The sequence below is a fragment of the Dreissena polymorpha genome, chromosome 15 (assembly GCF_020536995.1).
Source record: "Dreissena polymorpha isolate Duluth1 chromosome 15, UMN_Dpol_1.0, whole genome shotgun sequence".
NCBI classification, from domain to species: Eukaryota; Metazoa; Mollusca; class Bivalvia; order Myida; family Dreissenidae; genus Dreissena; species Dreissena polymorpha.
In genome coordinates, this window is record NC_068369.1 from 36,066,294 (window position 1) to 36,093,572 (window position 27,279).

Here is a 27,279-nt window from a genome sequence, read left to right on the forward strand (position 1 = left end):
GTAGATGATCACCATCCAATTTTACAGCCAAATTCCAAATATGATAAAGACAGTTCACATGTAACACAAAACAAATATCCCCAATACGGGACAAATTTGACCATAAGGGCATGATTTGAACAAATGTGGTTTACGACTACCACACCTGTTATACACCATATACTTAACTCCTGTCTTATGCGGTATCAGATATACAAATGTCTTTTTAAGTTTGAATATTTTAACATCTATAGTTAACTCTGTCGACGCACATATGCAGCGGAAAGAAACGATTGGAATATCTGTAAAAGAGGATCACCAAATAATCATTTTTAAAAGACTATTTTTTACAAATCTGTCAAGTGGTTAAGGAGTAGATTTCGTTTGAATGAAACGTTTCCTCGCGACACACGACTTAAGACGGACGACGCACGCCGGACAAAGCCGATCAAAACTGTTAAATGTGCACTTTACACCATTTCAATGTCAGATACCCACTTATAAAGTTAACAGTTGATAATTTTTTAAGTTTAGAAGATTTAATCCAAAACCTTATAATTTAGGTACACATATTCACAAAGGTTAATAACTATGAAAAAAGAAGCAATATTAATGTCTCTTCTGTTTTGCACTTTCCTATAATGAAATGTATCTACATGAGTAAAGTACAAATTGTAACCTCTTTAAGATGATAAGATTGACCCCCATACCATAAATCCGTCATGTTTCGGAAATCCAGAATACGTATAGACAACTTGATACAGTATACATCCCCACCCTTCATGACGCTCAGACATCTTGATAAAGCGGGCGTTATAACAATAATATAAGTTTGTCATATGTCTTTCAATGCTATCTGATTAGCCTTAACTGTCTCATTGTAATGTATATTGACTAACAAAACGACGGCCGATGTTGTCTAAAATAGCGTTAGGGAAAGACACAAATATCCATATCGCTCAATTAATAATGAAAACCAATCATCTTGGAATAATATTATTATCAAATTACAATTGTTTTCATAAGACGAACTTATTTTTGGTGAAATGTATATAGCTGAATAACAAGTTTTGATAAATGACTCATCATGTCCCGCTTATCCATTGAAACGATATTTAAACCCAACTAAGTGTTTTCAACCAACACATGTGAAATACACAGTTCCAATTGAATGCTTCTTGTTTACAACCGCAAACCTGCGCTAGTTTGTCGGAGTTTACTTCCTCATTTAGTCAGTTTAAATCTGTAGGAGCGTAAAGAACGAAAATAATGTGGAGTAAAAAGTTTGCGTGTGTTTTTATACTGGCTTCCGTTTCAGTAGACGGTAAATATATGCAGTTCATTTTCATATTTTATGTACTTAAATAATGTATTTGTTAGCTCTTGTACTGTTACGACAAATTGGTCGTTTTGTCTAAAATCATTATAATCTCGTTAGCAAGTAAAAGTTAAATTATTTCAGCGGCTATGAATTTGAATTAAAAATTTACTAATAAACTTATGTAGTATAATTCAAAGTCAATATCTTTCAAATTTTGTACAATTTCGAATGTATTTGAACCTTTAAAGATTGTTATATATGTAATCATTATTTGTCATCGTTTGTATTTAAACATATCAAAACGTGATCCTTAGTTGCATCAGCACGAAATCTTACAATCACTAACAGGAAATTTATTTATGGAAATAGATACATTTCGCAACACATTTGTCATGGGGCAAAATCAATCAACACACACTCATAAAAATCATAACATGGCATTTCGATTAATTATCCCCACGCGCCGAATTGGAGCGGGGGTTAATGTGATTATCTCCGCCGTCCGTCCGTCCGTCCTAGCCACTATTTACTCCTACACTATTAGAACTACAACTTTGAAACTTAAACACATGGTAGCTATGAGCATATGTGCGACAGTGCACTATTTGGAATTTTGATCTGACCCCTGGGTCAAAAGTTGCGGAGTGGGGATACGCGTCGGCCGCGACCGCGCCATTTCTAGTTATGATTCGACACTACAGTAGGTAAAAGTAGGCTTTACATCAGCTGTTCTTATAAGAAATTTAGCATGGAAGTGTATCAATCATTCGAAGCAGATTGTATTAGCGTTATCAAGCAGTTCTTTTACAAGTTTATGGTCACATTGGTAAGATTGTATAAACCATAGTGAGCTGGTTTTAATAGTTGTGTCCAATTTAAACAAGTCTATTGATTTTGATCTCGCGTTATGTGAATACTTGACACATCAAAAACACGGATAAGAAGTGTTAATGATTTTTCTGAAAAGTATTTTTGCTTGATTATCTAATTAAGTTTGCTGTTAAATGTAATCTGACTAACATGAAGGTAATTTTATCTAGACTAGTTATTAATTAATACAGTATTATGTATACAAATCTTTAATCGACTTTGAACCCGGAAGATGTCAATTCAAATGTACGTTGTTTTTTTTACAAAATATCTTATGTAAAATTAAACACGTTCAGAAGCATCCCGAAAAGTATTTTTGCTTGATTATCTAATTTAGTTTGCTGTTAAATGTAATCTGACTAACATGAAGGTAATTTTTATCTAGACAGGTCGCACCTACAATGTCGGTGACAGGTTAACACAGAATTTATAAATAGTCAATGACGTCACACGTTCTCATATCATCATTTCTATCACCTCACCGTTTAGATTTGAAATATCGATTGCAGAATATTTATTTCACAACAATGCTGTGTTATCATACTTATAAATTGCATTTCAAAGTATGATATATTTTGACTGAAATCGAAAAAATTCTGACAGAAGTATCGCAGTTTAACAGGCTAGTGAGGGGCCGATGCACTTGAATCTAGTCCAAACGTACTTTAAAGTATACAGTGACACTTTTTATAGCTTTCGCTTTGCATAGGAATCTTCAAATCTAGTTTAATAATTATGTAAACTGGTGTCATTCTCGATGTTAATATTGAATCACTTTTTCTATAATCGATATCAAGCAAATGTGTTACAGAAGAATTATTGACAGTATTTAAGATTTTAGTTATAATTTGCGTTGGTTGAAGGATGCCATGGATAAATAATGGTGCCTTTATGTTGTCTATTTACTGCTTTAAAAGTGAAAAATATGTTTGTAAATTTTTCTAAGATCCCATTTGATTTCCCCTTATAAATGATTAATTCTCTGAAAAACATATATGATGTGAATTAACTAACAAACGGGTAAGAGTAAATAAATGAAAACAAAACAATAAAACAGCATATTTAAATTATTTATTTTAAGCAGATTATGGATATTATAAAGTATCTATCAAGAGATTCAGTTAGTTAAAAATATATCCATGTAAATGCGAGGAATTTGAACGTTGATCGTTAATACTTCGAAGACTGTTGAACGCATATGCTGATCAGACTGCTGACCGTCTATTTTCCACAGACTGTTGACGTTATATGTTGGAAAGATCATTTAACGTTTATGTTGAATATAATATTACACGTATATGTTGCGCATACTATTAAAAGTATATGTTTCACAAACTGTTAAACATATAGTTTGCACACACAATTTAATGTATGCGCAACGTATACGAACAACAGGTTAAGAGCAGTATATTGACGCTACGTCAGGAGGTAGAAATAGATGTGACTATGACAACTTTCTCACATATATTCGGCAACATGTTTTTAAATACTGTTTCACCAGAATTATTTTTTCATCATTATGAAAATGCACACCTCTGCATTCAAGCTTTAGTTTTCAGTTTCTAAATTGTATGTCGGTAAAGTTTTGTTTTTGGTCTTTGTTATGAAAGCATTTAATAACGCGAGCGTGTGCCAATTAGATGAAGATCTAGTTACATGGTTTTCGCAGTATTCTGTTTGTAACGGTTGGTTATGGTCAATTAATACTTATGGTACTATACATAGTAACAAATTGACTCGAATGCATGATTATCGGTCAAATCAAGGTGATTATCACGTTTGGCCGGCAGGGCCAGATGTTGATAATCGATAATCGGCCCCGGTGACGTCAACAGAACAAAATGGCGTCCATATTCAGTCTTTTCCAACGATGATTAATAAAATTAAGCCACAAATCAATGAAATCATATTAAAAAAAGTTATTTAGACTTAGCACATAATAAGAATTATAAAACAATATCGATTGCATCTGAAACTGTAGACTGTAGATTAGATTGATGCCACTATTTGAGCTTTAAGTTTTACAGGAGTCATCCAACATCAAAATTTAGTAAACGACAATCTTACCTCAATGACAATTTTAATCCACTGCTTTTAATAATAAAATTTAACGATATGCACTTCAATATTCTGTTTTTCCACCCCTGTATCTTAATTTATTTCAAACTACACTTTTTGAAACGTTTCACAAAATCGAATGACTGCTCGGAGTGATTTCTTTAATTCCTCTTGAAGTTTCCAAGTATAAATTACAATCACACAATCCGAAATACGTTTTGGATTCGTTCGATGCGTTTTAAAATAAATATTTTACTGTTAAATAAATCACAACGTCCGAACTGTTGTTAACATCTTGAGAGTCAAGCTTAAACTGGTGATTCGTCAAAGAAATTACGTCATACAAGGTAGATACGTCATATATTGCGTAATCAATTGAATGAAAAAATAAAATACGGAAAGCTGGTTCGGCAATATATTTTAGTGAAGAAACAAATAGAATAATATGTAGCATGCACCTTAGTTAAATATTACAGTTAACGGGGATTAAGTATTAAAGACGTTAATACCATCGTGATTGAGGGACAGAAGTGATAATCGGCCCTGGAGTGAATAGTCGCCCTCAGGACATCGGCTTACGGCCTTAGGGGCGATTATTCACTCTGCGGGCCGATTATCACTTCTGGCCCTAAATCAACGAGGTATTAACCTCTACATAATTCGCCTATCCCCGTAAATATAAATGATGTCTCTTCGACTAGCCGGTAAATAATATCACATTATTTCATGATGCAAACAACTGGTTAAAGCATTGCTTTAACAGCAAAAAAAGAAAGTCAGAGCAGACATTGGTTCGTAATTTGTAATTTGTAGCTCGTAGAAAGCACTTTTGTTTCGATGTTTATATAATTTTTTATCCTCAACATGTTTACTACAGAAATGTAATGGGTTAATACGGGACATTACAACGAATCGTTTCAGTAAAGTCAGTATATCTTTCGTATAAAAACGAAGAAACCACCAGAACACGCGCAGAGCTATATTGCTAAAGGTTGAATGAGCAACACTCATTGCACGTTATAATTTAGGATTAAACTACTTACTTTTACGTATATTAACTTTTATCAAATAATAAAGCTAAGTTTATTCAATATTGGATACCGGAAAGGAATTGAGAAGTTATACACGCTACATTTCATGATTTTATTAATTAATACAGTATTATGTATACAAATCTTTAATCGACTTTGAACCCGGAAGATGTCAATTCAAATGTACGTTTTTTTATACAAAATATCTAGTGTAAAATTAAACACATTCAGAAGCATCCCGAAAAAAGATTCACTCTGAATGTCCTAGTATCTAACACGGTGACTTTAAATTGTTTTATAAATTCGACCGAATAAAATCCCCGTTCGGATAAAAACCCTCGTTATATGATAACAAACTATCATTAACCGCTGTATCAAACAATGTAACTACTCTTATACTAGATATAACTTATTAAAAATAATAAATACTCGCGGATGGTAAGAAGATAAACCTTATTAAAAGAAAGAGGGCATTTATTTAAGGGAAGTTATAAATCACACACCAAATTAGACACAGGTATATTTATTTAAAGTTATCGTAGCTGTACAGCAGGAGCAACAGCCGTTATTCTTTATTAAAAAAGTTAAGATGAACGTTTCCCCATTCAATTGAAGGGGATTTAAATATCCCAATGAAGCAATTGTGTGTACAACATATGGCAACATCACGAAGATTTTATACACACTAAGGCCGGAGAAAATCTGTTCCTTCTCAGTTATCTGGTCGAATAGTTGTGTACAATATCAACAAGTTAATCGATTTAGATGTCGCGTTAAGTGAATACTTAATAGATCGAATATATAAAACGTATCATTGGATTTGTTTCAAACGAGAATTGCTAAATCTGAATTAGTTTGCTTTTAAATGTATCCAGAGGAGCTTGAGGGTCATTTTTAATTTAAAAGTCGCATCGATATTCTTGCTTACTTCTGGTCTTCACAGAAGTTAACGAATGGTTAATAACGTTACACTCTCATGTATCATCATATTACTCACCTCACTGACACATTGTTGAACAATATGTTAAACTTATAGCTTTTAAACATTAATTGCAGCAAAAGTAAACTATTCATAAAACAGCAATGATGTTGTCTTATTATAAGAGTTACGCTTCAACGTATGCTATAGACTGATATAACGGTTTGAAAGCAGTATCACAGTATGACGGGGGAGTAGTGGGTAGTGTGCTAATACGGAATTTACAATATTGATCTCGCTTTAAATTAAGAAGCGTGCGACTAAAGGCAGATTATAATTTTTGCGTGCTATGTATCTTCTTTTGTTTTGTGACACTTTGTATCGCTAACGCGTGATTTTATATATTTTATTAATGTGAACATATACATTTATTTCCGCGTTGATGCAACTACAAAACAGCAGCTTGTATCCTATTGATAAACTAGTTAAATTGCATTGTACGTCATCTGCGAAATGACTTGTTTGCTAGAAATGATGCCATTGCGGGATTGTTTTGCACTTTCTTGCCGATTTAAACTTTGGATAAATTCAAAATGAATGTTTAGTCACAATCTTACTATTCCGACTGTTGTGGATGGAAATAAATGTATATGTATGCATCGGATGTGCTAAAAAAAGATTTTAGCAAATTATCTCCTAAATTTCTTGCAAATGAATTGTTTGATGTTTAAGTGGATAACACTCATAGAATTCATGTATGTATATATATGTACATGTACTGAGTAAAACTGATTTTGAAAAACACAATTACATCGATCTCAGTGTTGATGAACAACTAGTATGCCTCTTCGATTCAATCAACAGAAACTATGACAACATTATTAACGTCGAATCTATAAATGAACAGTGCATAGAACAAATTAATTAATTGACCAGTATGGTGTAACGAAACGAGCATAGCATCGATATCCACAAACAAACTAAAATGCTGCCGTGTACGTTTATAAAGATATAAATCAAAACAGGCCAAATAACCTTGTTGTATGGGTTTATCAGTTGTTGATAAACCTCAAACAACGTATCTGAACTTTCTTGCAAAACGAACTTGATATTCATACAGTCACATATACATCGTCTCGGTTTCAAGAAAAAATATACCCGTTAAATACAGGGATGACCCCACGAGACCCATGATTATGTTGCCTGCCTAGTTACGCGAATGTTGTTTTGTTGGGTTCAGGCGAAAAACAATCGAACCGATCGAAGTTTTTTTTAATTGATAGATAAGGTTATCTGAAATAAACACATTTAATACATGGAATAAGAAATATAATCAAAATATTATATGTTTGCATTCGAATGAAAGTACATATAATAATGACAGCGTTGCAACGCGGTGTGAAAATTACTAACTATACGTTATTTTAATAAATAACTAATAAACACAACCGTAACCGTCAGGTTTCTTTAATAATAATATAAACAATTGACAAATTAAAAAAAAACTAAATTACTTACCTGCAGAAAAATAAAATATCCTACACTTATAATATGTCTCATCAAACATGTGATGGCCGTCTGAAAACAACTTTTATCAAGCAAACTAAATATTGGAAGGAAAGTGAATGATCGGATGTTACGTGAACGTGTTAAGAATAGGTTAGAATCAACTGTAGGTAAACTATAAAAAAACTAAGGCTACAGTCTATGTTTTATATAAGAACTAACTAAAACTACTCGACATTAATAAACACAAAGTGTTTAATATTACTTTAATTTTAATTTATACCCTGTGCAATATTCCCCTGGCTTAAGTAATGTCGTCCCGACATGTATTTATATCGATCGAATTAACGCATACAATTCGGAGTTATTAAACAAATCCGTTAATCACGTTACAATTGGTGTTGTGTTCGTAAGAAAACAAACCAATTGTTAGCATCCATCATAAATTTTATCATTCAACATTTTAAATACAATCTTTTGCAACGCACTGCTTCAATATGTCTTTCTGATAAATATTGGACCGAATCATACTTTCGATTTCCAATTTTCATTCTGTAAATTGTGTTTGGACAGACAAGTTTGGAACACTCAGTTTCAACATAAATTGTTGATTATGTTGCACTTTTAGTTCCGTATTTCTCTGACATATGGTTCGGTTACATTTATTCTCAAGTTTTAATTCCTCATGTAATGACGTAATTGTGCTTTGTATTTATATCATATCTTGTTCAAATTATTGCTTTGTTCGTTTCAATTTCCTTATTCTTTCTTCTTTTTGTTGCCTACGTGTTTCTATCTATAGTTCTTGTTTCTCTTATTAATGGTTTATGTTTCAAAATATTTGCATCCTTAACATCGATATGATCAGCTGTTTTGTTTTCTAATTCATCTCTACGTCGCTGAATTTCAAGAAATAATATTTTTGTCTCTTTCTTTTATTCCATTCAGTTTTCTAATGTCTTGTTGCCTTTCCAATTCGTGTACCTTTAATGGTTGTTGTTCTTTCTGTTTTTCCCTTCTTTGTCTCCTTAATTATCTCGCCGTATTCATTTTCAATAACGTAGGTTTTCACGAAAAATAAATTTCACGTTCAACACTGCGTTTTATATTAACTGATTAGAAATATATGCAAAAATCAAATTCTACTCTTTAATTCACTTTTGTGCGCATTATTCTTCGCACTGTACTAAACAAAACGTTTCAGTCAACTCAATTATGTATCTAGTATTTGTTCACATCCAATAACTCTAGATACAATTGCATTATGTCAATCAGTAATACTGTTCATTTGACGTTAATATGACTTTCAATTTAATAATTTACAATTAGAACTCAATAATGTTTACCACGTGTCTTTTTCACTTTAGTAGTATACACTTTGAATGCCAATTTTGTTTTATAACACTTTGTAAAACTCACACTCCAAATACATCATCCTTCAAATCAACAATTAATTAACTCCGTTTTACATCAATTGTCTTTCTCTTTAAATCAAAATGATTTAATATAATACAACACTAAATCACTAACTTCAAAAGTGGCCAATACACCTTATTCAATTTTTAACAACTATACATGTCATATAACACAACATAGCAAGAAACAATTGTACACACTCATTAATACTTACTGTAGCGTTTAGATAAAACATAAACCAATATCTTAATAGTCAAATTTTATTAAGCAAAAAAAAAAAAAATCTAAATAAATTTTCACGATAAATTAAAATAAATTTTATTTAATAAAATTAATAATTATGATTTAAATAATGAACTCATCTTATTAAATTATTATAATTACAATTCTTTATGCGCGTTTATGAAACAATTGAACAATAAATTCAATTAAACTATTTACTTATTTACTCTCACAAACGTACAACTATACACATGCACGCACACACATATTGAATTGTATTATACCATACAACTAAATCACTACATGCACAGATTCGATTCCGCTAGTTTCGGCCAGGAAAAGACACTGGTCACTTTTATCTCGGGTCAAGTGTAACCCGCAAACTCTATTTATATATACAACGTATTTGCAAATATATGCAATCAATTATTGCACGATTTCTTTGTCAGTAATCGTACAAATCGATTATTTAAAAGCACTGTTCACATACCAAATGTGTAGGCTTTTAAATTGATAAATCGATTTATTTTTTTTTCCCGTTCGAAGACGCGGTAAAACGACGCGATTATGTTACCTTGCAAGGATTTATCTCACAACAATATTTCTCAATTAACTTAGCTGATCGGTCTAATTTCAGTTAGACAAAAACTCGGTTTTCAGGATATCCTATTCATAAAATCACAATAACAAAACATGCGAGTTATCATTGATTGAAACTTTTAATAAGTGGTCAAAAAATCTATCGATTGTATAGATCCCAAAGTATGACCTTTTTAACTATCAACTGAGGTATCTACTTGACTGTCTGTGTTTTAAATACTTTTTGTTCCTATAGTGTTATTGGTAACGGTTTTTACGAGTGAAAACACAGTTTACACAACGCAGGGGCGAATGTTAAACGGGACAATCTAGGAGTATTGTATTGATTTATAAACAAATATTAAACCTAAGTTGGAAACAAATTTACATTAATTCATCAATTAATGATACAAACTGAACAATTGATACAATTAATATACTAAATAGTCACTTATAAAATAAACAGCTGACCACACCGCCATGCGTCATAAGAACGAATCACTCATGTCAGTTTATATGCACAAACTCACGCAACGACGAATGGTCCATGATCCTGAGGATGTGGCGTATTGGTCTTGAAGACGGCTCTTTGCATGCTATAACGTGTAAACCCGGATAGAAAACGACGTCTTATGTGGCCATCCTCGAACAAGGAAGCCGGCCTTACTACTCGCATTTTGCGTATTTGAGTTGGAGCGACAAACAATCGAAACAATCAAAGTTTCAAAATTTTAATTACTCGATAAAGATTTACTGAAATAAAAACAGCAATTAATTCATGCAATTAGATATATAATAACAATAAAATATGTATGCATTCCAATGAAAATACACATAAATAATTACCAATGTTGCATTGCGGTGTGGATATTACTAACAATAAGTTATGTTAATAGATGACTAATAAACACAACCGTAACCGTGATATTTCAAAAATAATAATACATACTATTGTCAGAGAAACAAAGAAATGATTTAAAAAAGTTACCTGCAGGAATACAAAATACCCTACACAAATAATACAATGTCTCATCGAAAATTTAATGGCTGTCTGAAACAACTTTCAGCAAGCAAACTGAATATTGGAGGAACAGTTAATTATCGGATGATACGTGCACGTGTTTAGAATAGGTCAGATTCACTAATATGTTAACTATAAAACAACTCATGCTTCAGTCTAGGTTTTATATAAGAGCTAACTAAAGCTAATCGACAATAGTATTAAAACAACACAAAGTGTATAATATTAACTAAATATTTATGTATACCCTGTGAAACATTTACTAGATGTTTATTTACTTTGACTTATAACATCCGTGATAAGTTCATTAAATCAAACTAATATATTTTAAAGAATTTTTTTTATAAGTGTAACAGAAAACAAATAGTATTATGTATGAGAAAGTAAATGTTGATTGTAAAATAATTGGTAAACAAGGAACTTCAGAGAGAGAGAGTGATAACTATGACTCCGCGTGAAATGATACTGCATTTTCACAAATTGCTGTGCAACATAACCGTTTGAATGGCAAATGACAGACATACCAGCACAGTGACTATTACGCAACGTATTGTTATGTAGGATTTCAAAAAGAAGTTGAGGACCATGACTTAATGTATAAACGACCCTAGACAGATCAGCATCGTGGCTATGAACATGAAAAGAAACAGGAACGTGTTCAGTTTTGTAATCTGGATCAACATACAGCTAACGACTATTACACATTGTGACTATGACATTTATTTTTTTCGAAATTTAATTTGTTAACTTCTGCAATAGGAACCCAAAAACATGTCGTTATCCTATGTTTGTCTCAAACAGTTTTGTCTCAACAGCCAATTTGTGTTATTTTTAGTCCATATTTTTCTTTCATCTTTTATGTTAATAGTATGCTATGCATAGCATGCTAAGCGATTGTGTGTCGTTCTTTTTGGTACACTGCTGACATGTGTATTCACTTATACTTGTATATTTTAAATTAAATATGAACTATTCAATTTTATAAAGACGAATTCCTAGGGTTCTTTTTGGTACACTGCTGACATGTGTATTCACTTATACTTGTATATTTTAAATTAAATATGAACTATTCAATTTTATAAAGACGAATTCCTAGGGCTTTCAAAAGGACCCCTATTAAAAATTCTTTTATAATAAACCAAAGAAAATTGCTTTAAATAATAAAATTTACATGGTCAAAAGCTAGTTCGTGTTTAGGTCTTTTTACATTGTAATGTCTTAAACAAGTACAATAGTATCTTTAAATAAATACAAGTAAGGATTTTTATTGTAAGCTTTGATGACATACTTTCGTCAAAATACGAAACATAAAACCTCATTACATGGGTGTTTGTCACACCTATTGAACGGTTTAAACATCTTGTAGCAAACCAGTTTAAATTTACCATTATAAATACGTATCATGAAAGGAATTGACATCAAACTATATTAAAACTGTATGATAATGAAAAGTAACTTTTTGATGAAAGGTTAATAGCTGCAAAATCACTTAAATCCAACTGTGTCACCCTCGCTTACTCGCATACCCGAACAGTGAGTTTAAAGGTAGTACAACTGTAATCATTTCCCGCGTTTTTTGTAAGATCGGTTGACATCGGCTAATGTCGGTAAATATCGTAACTGAAGTCGTGAGATGTCCGTTTTGTTCGGTTTATTATTTACAAAGCATAAATCTTAAATAAAAACATGGTTTATATAAGTCCATAATAGATTCTTCGCTGATTTGCATAGTGAAATATATTACGACGTAAAAATAGATTTTTCTTTAAAAATTGTGTAAAAAATGAACCGGAAGTGATATATTTTCGCGACAACGTAAACAAGAATGTATTTTTTAAAAGATAAACGGCATTGATTGTGGTTGGAGTTGGTGAAAGGTAAAGAGTTCAATGAATGAGATCAAAGATAGCGAATGTCTTTTTCTGTGCAGTTCTTAGCTGCATCACACGCATTACAGGATGTTACGCGCAGTTTTCGCGGCTTATTTTACATTATTACATATTGCTGGTCATAAACCTATAGATACAAAACAGAAAACCAAAAGAAGTATGGAAGTGAAATTAAGACATATGAGTCAACCGGCCACACGCGAAGTATCCGTTCATATTTTAAATATTTATACGCGCGTTCTTCGAACAGACCTGTTTTAGTGGTTTGTCGGGCATTGCTATTTGATTCGATTATTAACAGTATCGAGAATCATCGCGCTCATGCTTAATACATTAGTCAATATGGTGGAATAATTCTTGTTAAATTAATCAAAAATAATATTTATCATGGCATTGTTGAAAACACATTAAGAATCTATTATTGACATACCATAATTATATCGCTGAATATCTTCATTTAACATATTTCTGGTCTAAAGAAAATTACAGTTCACCTAGTTCACGCGAGAGCGTCTATATTATATAACGATTATTTTACTGGCCGCGAACTGGCTCTGATACCTTGCGGGCTGGAATGCAATTCATTCAAGTAAGGCCACGCTTCCACTGCTGGAACGACGGCTTGCTTAAAACTTTGTACTTTTACATGTTAAATGTTCAATTTTGAAAACAATTTAAAATGGTTTGGCCAAAACTAATATCAGGATAGGGAAAACGATACTTTTTATGAACTTAAATACACTAGTACACAGACAGGAATATGGAAGTAATTACGTCATATGAGAACATAGCCTTTAAGTACAAAAGCTCTGGCGTGGCAATTGTCTGAAAATAAAAGGTGCACGCACAAAATGTATTGATGTCAAGAGTTGAGTGTAAATCTGTTCTATCTATCAAGCCTTTTCATTAGAGATAAAACTGTTTCATGTTGAACACGCAGTAAAACAGTGTTACAAAGACGCGGTCATGTGTACAATGTTCTGATGGTATGCTCAAATCAGCAAATGGAATAAATGAAGTGTATTCTTTCGTGTCTAGCCGCGGGAAATTTTATTTGAATTTTATTGGACACTTACAAAGGTCAGATAAGGTCAAATGTGACGTTAAACAGCTATGCCGAAAAAACAACAATAGTGAATCGTAACCAAAATGACGGTTAAAAAGTAAAAAAGAAGTAGCACACAAAAAAGTCTTTATGATCCTTCATATTCTGGGTCTAAACAAAATATTGATAGCACACCAGCGTCTTCACCAATATGACCACAAGTCCAATCATTTGCAGAAAAATCACTTTTTATTTATTTGTCTATGGTTGATGTTTTATGTATTTGCTATAAACACATGCGTGGCAATACATGAAAAAGCGATTTTTTGATGGACAAATTGTGCATCACATATATTGTGTTTTAATTAAATATTTCTGCTAAGATTGAATTATAGTTCTCTAATAAATGCATTATCTTCTCAACATTCATTTGTGATGACTAAGGAACTAACAATCGAGCCAGAGTAAAATGTATAAGTGGAAAATGAAAATAAGATAGGCCATATTAAAAAGTTAAGTTTAGCAACGCATTTACTTTAAACAGATATATTGTGAATATCATAAGCTTCGAATAGTTCGTTGCGTATATCTGGACAGTAAAGCATAAATTGACATACATGAAATAGACAATGAATTATTATAAATATACATGAAACTAAAATGAGTGTTAGCTTTGCATAGTTCAATTTTTTTTTATTAAACGACGTTTGGTTATAACTTCGATGAACTTATATTGTCAGGATGAGGGCTTATCAAGTGCACTACGGTTGTTGTCTCTATTTTCGACACAAAGTATTGTTTAGTCGCTAATCACAATGAATTACTTGCTAGTCTTACAATTAATATAAATTTTAATTATATTTATCACATTTATAACATGGTATCAAGTTATCCAGTTGAACTGTAGATCTTTAAATATGTCATCCCATTAAAAGGTATACACTACATGATATCCAACGAAAGGACGGACTGGAACAATGCGAGTTGTAAACTAGCCGTTCCAAATCTGAAGTCTACAACAGAAGGTGATTGGCAAATTGACGAACAACATATGAATCAGTTGAATATACCAACAAATGGCGTTTGGATAGGGTACATACATGCCACTGTGGCGTTTGAATACTTAGGTAAATACATTGTCCTGTATTAAATAACAACGAACTAAACATATTGTATTCAAAATTACATGTTGTATTAAAAGTGCATGTATCTAGTAAGTTTTAAGTGGTAATGTGTGTGATGTGTGTGTGTATAAAGGTTGTAATTTGCACTAGACGAACCAATAAACAGGGAAATAACTTAGAAAATGTTGCTTTCTCAGGTTGCTCACAAGCTTCACAGTCAACGAACAAAATATGGATGAACAGCATCGGCCACTGCAATTCGAAGTGCAAAGGAAACATGTTCGGTGTCCAAGGAACCAATCAAGGTAGACAGGTAGGAATTAAAATCTTGTAAAGTGAAATACAAATTAGTTTTATTGTTTTCATATGATGACGAAGTTTGATATAGTATACGTGAGGAGAATGATAGTATATTGTATTATTGCTTACAATTATTTCTGTAAATACGAAGCATATTGTATTATAAATTAAAAAGGTTATTTCAACTACACATAATATGTCCAACGGTGTTCACTGCTCACATGAGGGCGATAGAGTATTTTATCATTGAACTCTTAGCTGAAGTAATCTGCTGCTATTTAATTTACATAACTGTTATTATGTTGTATGCCTGTTCTACATCATTCGAAAAAAGTAGTGAGTAACCACATTGATTTCAATATGTTACAGAAAACGTTTTGTGTGCACAAACATTTCATTATAACTCGATTTATTATGCTGTGAGTTTTTTTTTTTGATGGTCGCTTAAATACAGTAAACCTGTTTATTTTTTAAGGGTGTTTTATGCGCGTGTATTGCCAGCAGCAATGCCATGACAGCACAATCCTGCACAGAAGTATGTGACCAAGACTTTATTTGTGGAATGCACAATACCGATAACAATTTACAAGAAAACAAAAGGTAATATATACTTTTTAATATACGATTTAAGGTTCAGTATTCGTAATTAATTATCGCGTTATTTTTTCGGAATCTGCTGATGGCGGAATACTTCTTAGAGTATACGTCGTGCGTCGTAAATATGCGTCATACGGAAGGGGGAAGTATTTTTTCTTTCATGCAAACGCCATCTAATTAAAGCCGCTGGAAAAGTTTAACAAATCTTTTCATAAATGTCCACTGGATGATCGTCTTACTAAGTTAAATAAATCGTTCCTGTCCGCTGCGCAAGAGCTAAAATAGTTTAAAAAAATTACAAACTTACAATCTGAATCTCTTAAACCGCATGGGTCATCGATGAAAATGGTGTGTCCAATTTTATAGAAGTTTAACATTCTATAGAGATTTGTTAAAGATGGTGTTCAAACATACCTCTGCGGTCAAAACTGACCGAGCCCGCGGAGTCATACAAATAATCGTCTTCCCCGAGACCGCATGCAAATTGCATGTATCGTCATATCGCAGTCCTCAACTAAATTGTTCAAATCATGGCCGCATGGTCAAAACTGGACACCAGCCCAGAGAGCATTTGATTATATAGCTTACATTGCAAAAACACTTTTTGTAAGGAAATGCCAATATATTTGAGTTTTGATGTAAAATCTGATGAACGGCCTGTACCATTATTGTTAAAATCATGATCCTGGTCAGGCTACAGGGATCGGATGATTAACAAGCACTTCTAAGGACAAGTTTTTTTTAATCGTTTTTTTTAATCTTCTGCATTTGACCGTAATGATCAGGGGTTAAATATGTATTGTGTTACATCGTAAAGTATTATTCAACAGTGTTTATTTAGAATATGCTAAATACGGTCAAAACTGGCCCATGGGTCGCATTATTTGTATAATTTTATAACAAATACTTTATAAAAATAATTGATTCCTCTGAAATCACATGTTCCTAGGCTTTTGTGATTGCCTTTTATCCGCTGCCCTTCGTCCATTGTTCGTCGTCAAACTTTACCTTCTGAAAATTCCTTGCTAAGACTATTGCCAAATGATTTTAAAACATTAAAAAATTTTGTTCTAATGATATATCACCCAAGTTTATAATACTTCTGATCCATTGAGAAACATGGACACAGGGGGGGGGGGGGGGGGGGCGATGATGTTTTCATAACACGGCTTTAGTGAAATTTACTTAACAATTTAGAAGTCTATTTGTTTCCAATCTTCAAAACAATGTGGCCGCCACGTGGACGGGGCAGTGCTCCGTATGCGGCTTTGGCAAAGCATTAACAACAGTCTAGAAGTCAAATTCATCTTTGAGTCTTCATTAAACTTGGTTATGACAAATGTTCTGACGAAAGAGGTTGCATTCTGTTCCGTTCCGTTATAAAAAATATCGGGATGTTTTCCGTGTATTTCCATACTCAAACTGTGTGAACCCTGAATAAGTCACATTTGTAATCCAATATTCATAAAATTTGGTAAGATATTTGTCCATTTATATCATGCTCTGGTGTGATATTAATGTTTTTTGTCCGTTGAAATACATGGCCTCGAGTGTGTATGGGTGGGGGGGGGGGTGCGGTTGTTTAATTTTTTTGCGTGAGTGAACAGTGTTTATTAATTAAAATTTAATAGCTCTATTGATAAGACGGTAAACGTTCACATGGCGTGTGAATAACTAACACGATATGAAATATGGCAGTATTTAAATAATTTTAATTTAAATATGTTTGATGAATACATCGTCTTAGAAAGAAATATAGATCATGTGTGATTGTAATGAAAACCTATTATTACGCATGTCACTGTATACTAAAATATCGCACTTATTGCTTGTTTTTTTGTAATGCATCGCTTAATCTGAAGTTATGATTTTGTTTTAGTCTCAAATACGGTAGAATCGTTCCTAATTATTCTTGCCTCATATTTCGCTCATTGAAATCGCCTTTTGAATGGCAGAACTGTAGAGGTCGAAATAATAGGCTTCTGTGCAGTATAAAAAACCAAGGTACGAATCTCATTATATCATCTGTGATTGTGTTGTTTTTCTAAATCCATGGACTTGACATTGGTATTGTGCACTTTATTCAATCACATTACAAACCAGACCCAAATGTAACACAAATGTAAATAAAGCCCGTTTTCTAAAAATATGCTATTTGAATTAACATATTTTTGACAATACCATGGGTAAATAGATTGTTAAATGTCTTGCGGATATTGTTCAAACTGTCACAGATTGAACTAAAAAGGTATATACTCGTAAATATGCGACCATTTTTTAAAAGATAAAATGAAGTTCTTAAACCTTAGAGAATTTCATTCACTTTAAATCCCATTTAACTACTTAATAGGCTTCGATCTAAGTAATACAGCTAAATGAACTTATTTTGTTGGTGATCTTAAAGTATAAGATTAAGGCTGCTAAACTATCTAGCAGAAATAAAGCCCTTTTTCAAGTACTTATTGTTACGTCCCATCAAAATATGTGTACTCCTTTATACTTGTTAGTATGATCCGCTAATATAGCTGAATTACCTTAATATGTAGGTCACAGGTGGTTAGCAGGTTGATATGATTTTAATTAGTGAAAACATCATTTTGAATGATAAATAATCAAATAATAAAGAAAAAATAAACTTTTCTGAAAAACAAATATATATATATATAATATATATATATAACTCAAGAAAATCTATACTGATACGTTTTGCTAATTTCTGCCCTAAAGCATTTAAACTTAGAGCCGAAAATTTATAGATAAGTTTTTTAACCAGAATTGGAATTTTGTATATATTATCTAGCCGCATTAGTTTTCGCAACCAATTACGGATTTTTACATCCATTTAACTTTGTTAAAAAGTAATAAAGAGCCTTCTCTTACATATTACATTCTCACAAAAATCATATATTAGTAAAAATGCATAAACAAAATTGTTGTTATTGTGTCGCATGAGTATTAATGTGTATTGATTATTGCTATATTGTTATTGTGACGATGAGCTGTATATGCTTAAGTCGAAAATAAACTTTCTGTTCTGTTCTATAACAAGGCACTAGTATCCAACACAAAATCACCCGAAAACGGGTTGCATTGCTTTCAACAGCCATAAATTCATCAGTTGTGCAGGACCTCGATACCATAATTCAATAAGACGTATTAAAAAACATTTTTACCGTGCTTGCCGTCACATTATGTATCAAAACTGTCAAGCGCCGTTTGAAACCTTTGTTTACATACATTTCAACTAACCGACATTTTAAACACACGAGTGATTTCATTGTTCCAATGCGAAGGTGTGTCTTTACACCTGAAGATTTCATTCATGAATTGGGTCTGATCGCTGACAAATAGGTAACGCGAGTTGTGTATCGTGTTATTTCTTTAAATTTGACCAAGCATTTGTAAAAAATATTACAATATATGTACATTTCTAGAACGGAAATTCATTTATGCGTTTAATTGATTAAGTTATGGCTGTTCAAAGCGATGCACCCAGTTTTCGGTTGATTTTGAATTGGATACCTTGTTTTATATATATATACATATATATATATATATATATATATATATATATATATATATATATATATATATATATATATATATATATATATATATATATATATATATTTGATAGTGAAAAATTTATTTTTCAAAAAAGTTGGTTTAATAATTCTAATTTGATTATTTATCATTCAAAATGATGTTTTCACAAATAAATGGTGTAGGTGATCGCACATATATGTCGCTGAAACAACTAGTTTGTTTTAGTTCAGAACAGGTTAACTTGGTTATCTATACGCAAATGCGCTATAAAACAATACTATGATGTCGTATATTTTCATTTAAATGCGCGATTTTTTAGAATCGAATATGAATGTTACGGTGACGTTGAAAAAAATATTTCTTAACGCTTTCAACACACTCACTATTTTTAGAAAGTATATGCATAAACAGCCGAAATGTACATTGTTTGAATGCTTAGCTATATACAGGGTAATGTGCCCGTTTTCCGATATGCATTTTAATTTATACCATATTATTTTGTTCCGTATCAATATTTGTTCACATGTGTGTTACATCGAGTCTTTCCGGTCCGTTCTAAAAATAATTTAAACACGAATACCCGAAAGCCAGATGTTTAATGATGTATTTAATAACATTGACTTTTTATTGATTTAATATGTGCACAATCGAAATCATTTTCAAATCATGACACATGAGTGGTACCACATAGTTTTAAAATAAAAAAATGTAATGTTTATGTTCGCTCTAGGGGGACAGTGGGTCGCTAACAGTATTGACATGTACCCCTCCTCATGGGTGGACGCAAATAAAATATGTTTGTCCAACGCAACTTTGCCTGCGACAGTGGCCAGTGTATTCAAAGCAAATTTTAGTGATGCATTGAATCAAGTTCACTGGACAGGCGTCATTCGGACAAATACAGTGCTGATGGCAGACGATGCAGGTACACACAATAGCTGGGGATGAGTTGTCTATTTGCCGTAAATCATATACTTGTAAAATCTCCTATTGCACCTAAGAACTATCGTCAATATGGTACACTAAATAATAAACAACAGATTCACAGTGATATTTGAACAGCATATTTATTTAATAATATGGGCAAAGTCATTTCCAGATGATACTTCCAGATTAATTCAATACATTACTTTGATTTGTTTCTATATTTATTAGAAGCTCATTAACTGAAAAATTAATTTGTCAACAACGAAATGCAAACTTAAAACGTAAAGTTATGTACACAAATCTGAATGATTTACTTGCAACAGCAGTACACCAATATATGCATATTTAACAAAGATTTATTTGAATTATGCGACAAGTGCAGTCAATGCATGCAGGATTTATCTTGTCATTACATGTGTGTATATGTGTTACAATAAGTATTCAAATACCAATAATCTATTTTTGTATTTCGGTTCAGATTTTATTACCACGCATGGAAAAACTACTTATGCCTTCATGACAGATAATGGAAAAATATATTTCGAAGAACGTGGGTATAGAAGCAGTCTGTGTACAGCAAGTAAGTTATGCATTATAGTGAGGTGTCAACAGGTGAACACGCTGGATATGTTAAACCTTCGCATTAAACGTCATCTCCACGAACTTGACCATACGAATACGAAGCGTCACTTGTTTTGTTTCTACGAAAGGAATCTTGTTTTCACTATGACTATCCGCAAGTGAAATATGGAAGTTTTACAATGTCACAAATATATTGTAAACCTAATGTAACGGTTGTCATACTTACAAACGCATGATCGCCTTGAAGGGATGAATGGGCAAACACCATATGTTTCCCAACATGTTAGTATATACATAATATTGAAATCAAATATATAATATACTGCAATACAGTTGTGTTTATTCACTTGATGTAAATTACGTGGGGACAGTAGCCTAGTGGTAGAATGCTGGTTTAGGGATCGGAAGGTCCCTGTTTCGAATTCCGCTGGGGGCACTGGATTTTTCTGAGCAAAAAAATAATCCCACGCTTGCTCCTCTCCTCCTTTCAGGTGTGTAAATGGGTACCTGTGAGGGAAATAAGTCAATTTGCCGTGGCTGCCTTCGGCGCAATATGTAAACGAACGACTTAAATCCCAGTGATCGGGGGGTTAATGTCAACGTCGGCTGAAGATGCATACGTTATCGAAGCAGACTGTAAACCGCACCTTTTTTGCATGTTGCCTTCTGTTGTTTCTTTAAAGTCGTTTAGACGAGTAAAGCTCACCACACAATACTGAAATCCACACACCGTTTCTAATTAATCGAGAAGCGGATTGGGAATTATATCATTCTACCTATTTTATATTAAACATAGAATATTAAAATATGTATCGTCGGTGAACTTTGGGAAATTTTCATAAATTGTTTGAAATGAAATAAATTACTGATACACATGAATGCAACCAATCAACATTTAGTGAAGCCGATAAACTTGAACAACAAAGAACTTATACAATGTAGCATTTTACATTTGCCTGAAAACAACAAGTACAAACGATGTTGAAAATTGCAAACTGTTATCAAAAAGACAAGTTTGATTGACACAATATTGATTTATAGGCTATAACACAAAATAGTATGACTAATGACAGAGAAGATTGGTTTGATACCTGCCCATTTGTATTTACCGTTGAATTCAGTTTGCATTTGAATCTGATATTAAACGCAAATGTATGTTTTCCTTGTTCATTGAAAACCTCAAAATAAGTAAACAAATATCATTTTCAGCGGCAGCAGCAACAACAAGACCAACGTTTCACTTTTCAACAACAACGAAGCTGTCCGAAGGTAGCTTATACAAACTATTATGCCAAACCACATAGCATTTGTGACAATATATTATGTGTACACTAAAACTCAATTTATTAAAATCAAAAATTGTTTCCAAAACTAAAAAATAATTAATTTTAGATATTATGTTTAAGATTGAATTAATCATTGAGCAATACATAATATACAACATGAATGAATCAGTGCGATAGATACTGGCCTTTTACATTGTTTTATTGCAAAAGGAATTGAAACGACCTCATCAACTCAAAGTAATCCTAGCCCTGTCAGCCCTACAATCAGTGATTCGACGCTCACGGAGTCATTTACCAGTCATCAAGAACTAAAACAATTCGATAACGTGTCTGAACGTACGTCATTCTTTCTTATCAGTCGATTATTATCAATATTGTTTTTGATTTTATTGTTACAGTAAATTGTACACGCAATCTTACTTACAAATTAAACAGCGCATGCGTGATTGTAACGTTAAATGTGTGTTCGTTATATTCGTTTAATATTTATTTTTTCAGAGTCTCCTAAATCCTCAGCCGTAGGAATAGGCATCGGCGTTTCTGTTGCAGTAATTTGTTTAGTGGTGGCCACGATTACCATTATCGTCCTGAAGAAAAGGTTTGTTTTTCGTATGTGTACATGATTTAGTATATGTCATTTTGCAGTCGAGATTAAATATTGTAATGAATCCATAAAATTTCCAGGAGGTGGTATATATAAGAATTGAATGTTAATACTGTTCTTGGGCCACTACATGACGATATGAATTAGGTTAAATGCCAGATAAAAGTGCATATAATTTGCTCAAATGGTATTATGTTTTAACAAACAATAGTTGTTTACTGCAATGTGCGAAGCAAAATATATGTACCATAACGCAAAAATAGTTGGAATGAGACGCAAGCACTACTCCACGATTTAATAAAACAAATATGTTTTTACTTAATAGTATTTGAGCTGAATCTCCTTCATTTGATATCGCGATAAAATGCGTAAATTTAAAATACTTTTATCTTTAAAATCGGCCAGTAGAAAAACACACGGAAAACAGCGGTCAATATTCAGGATAAGTTCGGCCAATACGGGTTTACATTTGTGGATGCCGTTTTAAAGCCACTCATATTTGATCGACTTTGTAGTTTTATTGAAATGTTTTTCATAAACATTATGATAAACAGTTTTAGAGCCTACCGAAAAGATCAAATAAAATTATGAGGGTTAAGACGCTAACACGCCTTTACAGAATGAGAGAATAAGCTTCCTTGAATTTTGTTAAGTCTGTTAACATCATTTATTAGCTCATTTATTTTTTGAAAAAAAAAGAGCTTTTGTCATCACCTTTGCGTCGGCGTCAGCGTCCGGTTAAGTTTTGTGTTTAGGTCCATTTTTCTCATAAAGTATCAAAGCTATTGCATTCAAACTTGGTACATTTACTTACTATCACGAGGGGAGTGGGCAGGCAAAGTTAGATAACGCTGGCGTGCATTTTGACAGAATTATGTGCCCTTTTTATGCCTAGAAAATTGAAAATTTGGTTAAGTTTTGTGTTTTGGTTCACATTTCTCATAAAGCATCAAAGCTATTGCATTCAAACTTGGTTCACTTACTAACGATGATGAAGGGACAGGGCAGGCAAAGTTAGATAACTTTGGCGTGCATTTTGACAGAATTATGTGCCCTTTTTATACTTAGAAAATTGAAAATTTGGTTAAGTTTTGTGTTTAGGTCACATTTATTCCTAAACTTTCAAAGCTATTGCTTTCGTACTTGCGACACTTACTTAACTATCATAAGGGGACTGTGCAAGCAAAGTTATGTAACTCTGACTGGCATTTTTACAGAATTATGGCCCCTTTATGCTTAGAAAATTGAAAATTTCGTTAAGTTTTGTGATTTGTTCCGCTTTACTCCTAAAGTATCATAGCTATTGCTTTCAGACTTGGAACACTCACAAACCATCAAAAAGGGACTGTACGGAACAAGTTGCATAAATCTGGTTGTCATTTTGACGGAATTATGACCCTTTTTTGACTTAGTAACTTTGAATATATGGTTAAATTTTGTGTTAACATCCACTTTACTTCTAAAGTATCAAGGCTATTGCTTTCAAACTTCAAATACTTTCATACTATCATGAGAGTACTGTATCTGGCAAGTTGATTTTTACCTTGACGTTTGAATGACCTTGATTCTCAAGGTCAAATAATTTAATTTTGCAAAAATTGCCACGACTTCGTTATTTATGATCAGATTTGATTGATACTTTGACAAAACAACTCTTACATGACAAACTACAATAGACTTCACCCAAACCATCCCCCATGCCCCCCCCCCCCCCCGAATACCCCCCCCCCAAAAAAAAAACAACCAATTTTTATTTTTCATTTAAAAAAAAAAAGATCATCTTATAAATGACCACACCCTCACACTATACTCCCCCCCGACCCCACCCACCCCCAATTTTTTTTGGGGAAACATGGTTAAAAAACAAAAATATTTATTTTTATTATTTTATTTTTGAAAGACCGTCCAACTATCCCCAAGAATTCCCCCCCCCCCCCAAACAAAAATATTTTATTTTGTTTTTGCATTTTTATTTCTTATTTTTGGAAGATAATGTTTTAAATGACCACACCCCACACTATACACCCCTCTCCACCCCACCCATCCATCTTTTTTGATTGAAGTATTGAGATAGTTCCCTTCACCTTTAAAAAGAAAAATAGATGAGCGGTCTGCACCCGCAAGGCGATGCTCTTGTTAAGTTAATGTATTGACATTAATCTGAAAATATTGAATTTTTGGCGAGTTAGGTGTATTTTTATTTCCTTAACTTGTCGAGGCCATCTGTTCCTGAGCAGGAAATAGGATACATTTTCTATGTCATTTGTAATATATCAGGTGGGTTTACAACACTTGATCTTTTAACAGCGTTGTTTACAACATGGTGATATGTTTTTAACAAATTCACTTTTGACATACTCTATTGGGCGGGTGTAATGTAAGAATACAATATGTAAATGTACACATGAACAACTTTATCTCAGTATTGTAAACAAAGCTGTTAAACAGTAGTTTTTCGATAAACCATATATTATATAAGATATTTGTATAAATCACATTAATAATACATTATACTTTCAAGTTCGCGGAAAAGCAAGTTGTGGGGCCTAAGTTTTATACATCATGATTCTCGTGACATTATCTTATAGAAATTAATTTATGAAGTGTTCAAGTGGGCGTTGTTATTTCACAACGTTTTGGACGATCTTCACTAGTTTAAAGTATATCTCAATGTAGATTGTTTCTATATTTTGAGGAAGTTACTTTCGTTCTTGACTCGGAAATGATCTCTTAAATTCGGACCGTCCTGTACGGAATATATAGGACGTAAACGCGTTCAATACGGTTGAATGTGTATGATTACGTGGAACAAATGACGAAAGCTGATTTGGTGATATAATTATGTATGTAGAAATTTAATATAAGCAAGCAATATTTTGTTTTGCTAGCCGAGTCTGTTATATTACATCACGAGTGGGGAGTAAAATGTATTTTTCTGTTTATCATACCATTTTACCATTTTAAAGGAGAAACTTAGATGCAATTGATACGCTCCTGCAGTCTTAGCTCGAGTAAATATATTGTATGCTCTTTGATGCGACGTCTCAAACACTCTCCGAATTATTCATAACATTTGTAAAATGCGCTTTGTTTTGTTTCTGTGTCGTTGCTGTTTGTGTCTAGAAGGTTATTGTTCAATTGAATCGGAATCATTTCTGCCAAATCGATAACTTTACTATTTATCGAGAGCAAAAGCAAAATTGTCGGTTAAAAACTTGTAGTGTCCCGAGATAAAAACATGATATTCAAGCTAGTATCGGGCTGATATCAGAGTTGCGTTATGAACCAAAAAGTGCAACCGTAAAAGATATAATGTAAAGCAAATTAATTTTTTTTGTTACGGTATTGATTTTCAAATAATCATAAAAACCAAAGGTTGCTCATACCTATTATCTCCTGCGCATGGGAGTAGAGTTTCACATTTAGCATAGTATCTTCTTTAAAAAAAATGATAAAATTAAAATTGTTTCAGAGGATTATTGCCCTGCAAACTAGGAGCAGACAAAAAACAACCGGCGGTCGAAAAGGTTGCATTTGAAGAAAACATAACGTACACGAAAGGCCTTGACGACACTGTGAAGAATCATAATTATTTCATCCTTGAAAAAGGCTCACTATCAGTAAATGAAAATATCGACGATTACAATACCCAATGTGAATCAAATCACGAAAATGGTGAAGACGGTACTTACAATTCAATAGAGGACACAGAGGAACCATATAAACATTTTAAAGATAACAATGGTGAGTATGACTACACAACCAATAATTTAACAAGTGGATCGAATACGAGAAAACCTGATAATGTATACAACAAACTAAAGTTAAACCGACCAGGTGACTATAATCACGTAGATGGACGTGAACATAATGTTACCCAATCAGGAAATGACTACGATATAAAATCTCCTGTTGTTGCTCCCAGTAACGCTGACGTTAGTGATTACAATCATATTACACACCCTGTTGAAGGGAATGTTGACTATGACATCAATACAGGGAGAAAGGTAAAACTCGCCCCGAGCGATGCATCGGGGTATGCTCACGTCAAAATTTAAAACAAAAGAATGAAGTAAATAAACTATGGAAGTTATATACCATTAACTGTGTATACTTTGCTGCAAATACGTGTTTCCTTTGTACAACTTTTACATTTAATGTATTCGGCTGTGCTTAATTCGACGATGTACATAGAAGAAAAATAGAGATCATTAAACAAGCATGGATTACCAATAGATCAACAACAATTTCAATAGCAATTGTATCGTAAGTCTATACAATATAAGTGTGTTACATAACTTCAAACACTGGCACATTTCTACAAGATAAAAACAAACTATTATCCGTACGTTCATAAATGTTATGTTCCGTTTATTTGCGCGTAAATGTAAATGTACGCGTACATCATCGCTCTCTCTCTCTATATATATTGAAACAATAAATATAATGGTCTATTT

The 27,279-nt window shown here is 32.6% G+C and overlaps 1 protein-coding gene across 4 annotated transcripts; it reads left to right on the plus strand.

Annotated features, from left to right (window-relative positions):
- The first annotated feature begins 1,175 nt into the window (after positions 1–1,175).
- On the plus strand, positions 1,176–27,279 carry LOC127860331 (uncharacterized). Of its 4 annotated transcripts, none has more exons than XM_052398340.1 (10): positions 1,176–1,303; positions 14,792–14,983; positions 15,178–15,293; positions 15,756–15,880; positions 20,154–20,348; positions 20,829–21,568; positions 22,142–22,201; positions 22,429–22,554; positions 22,717–22,816; positions 26,295–27,279. In XM_052398340.1, the coding sequence occupies exons 6-10, from the start codon at positions 21,526–21,528 to the stop codon at positions 26,878–26,880; spliced, it is 915 nt and encodes a 304-aa protein (XP_052254300.1). In that variant the 5' UTR covers positions 1,176–1,303; positions 14,792–14,983; positions 15,178–15,293; positions 15,756–15,880; positions 20,154–20,348; positions 20,829–21,525; the 3' UTR covers positions 26,881–27,279. The 4 variants fall into 4 exon arrangements, with proteins under 4 accessions (XP_052254300.1, XP_052254298.1, XP_052254299.1 ...); XM_052398338.1 differs by having other exon boundaries at positions 20,829–20,930; XM_052398339.1 differs by having other exon boundaries at positions 15,178–15,285; positions 20,829–20,930.

Bases quoted from the DNA above. Each gene is read 5' to 3' on its own strand.
- LOC127860331 (XM_052398337.1), top strand. From the start codon at position 20,135: ATGTTTATGTTCGCTCTAGGGGGACAGTGGGTCGCTAACAGTATTGAC. The intron at 20,931-22,141 runs GTAAGTTATGCA...TATCATTTTCAG, and splicing joins AAGCAGTCTGTGTACAGCAA to CGGCAGCAGCAACAACAAGA. The intron at 22,202-22,428 runs GTAGCTTATACA...TTATTGCAAAAG, and splicing joins AACAACGAAGCTGTCCGAAG to GAATTGAAACGACCTCATCA.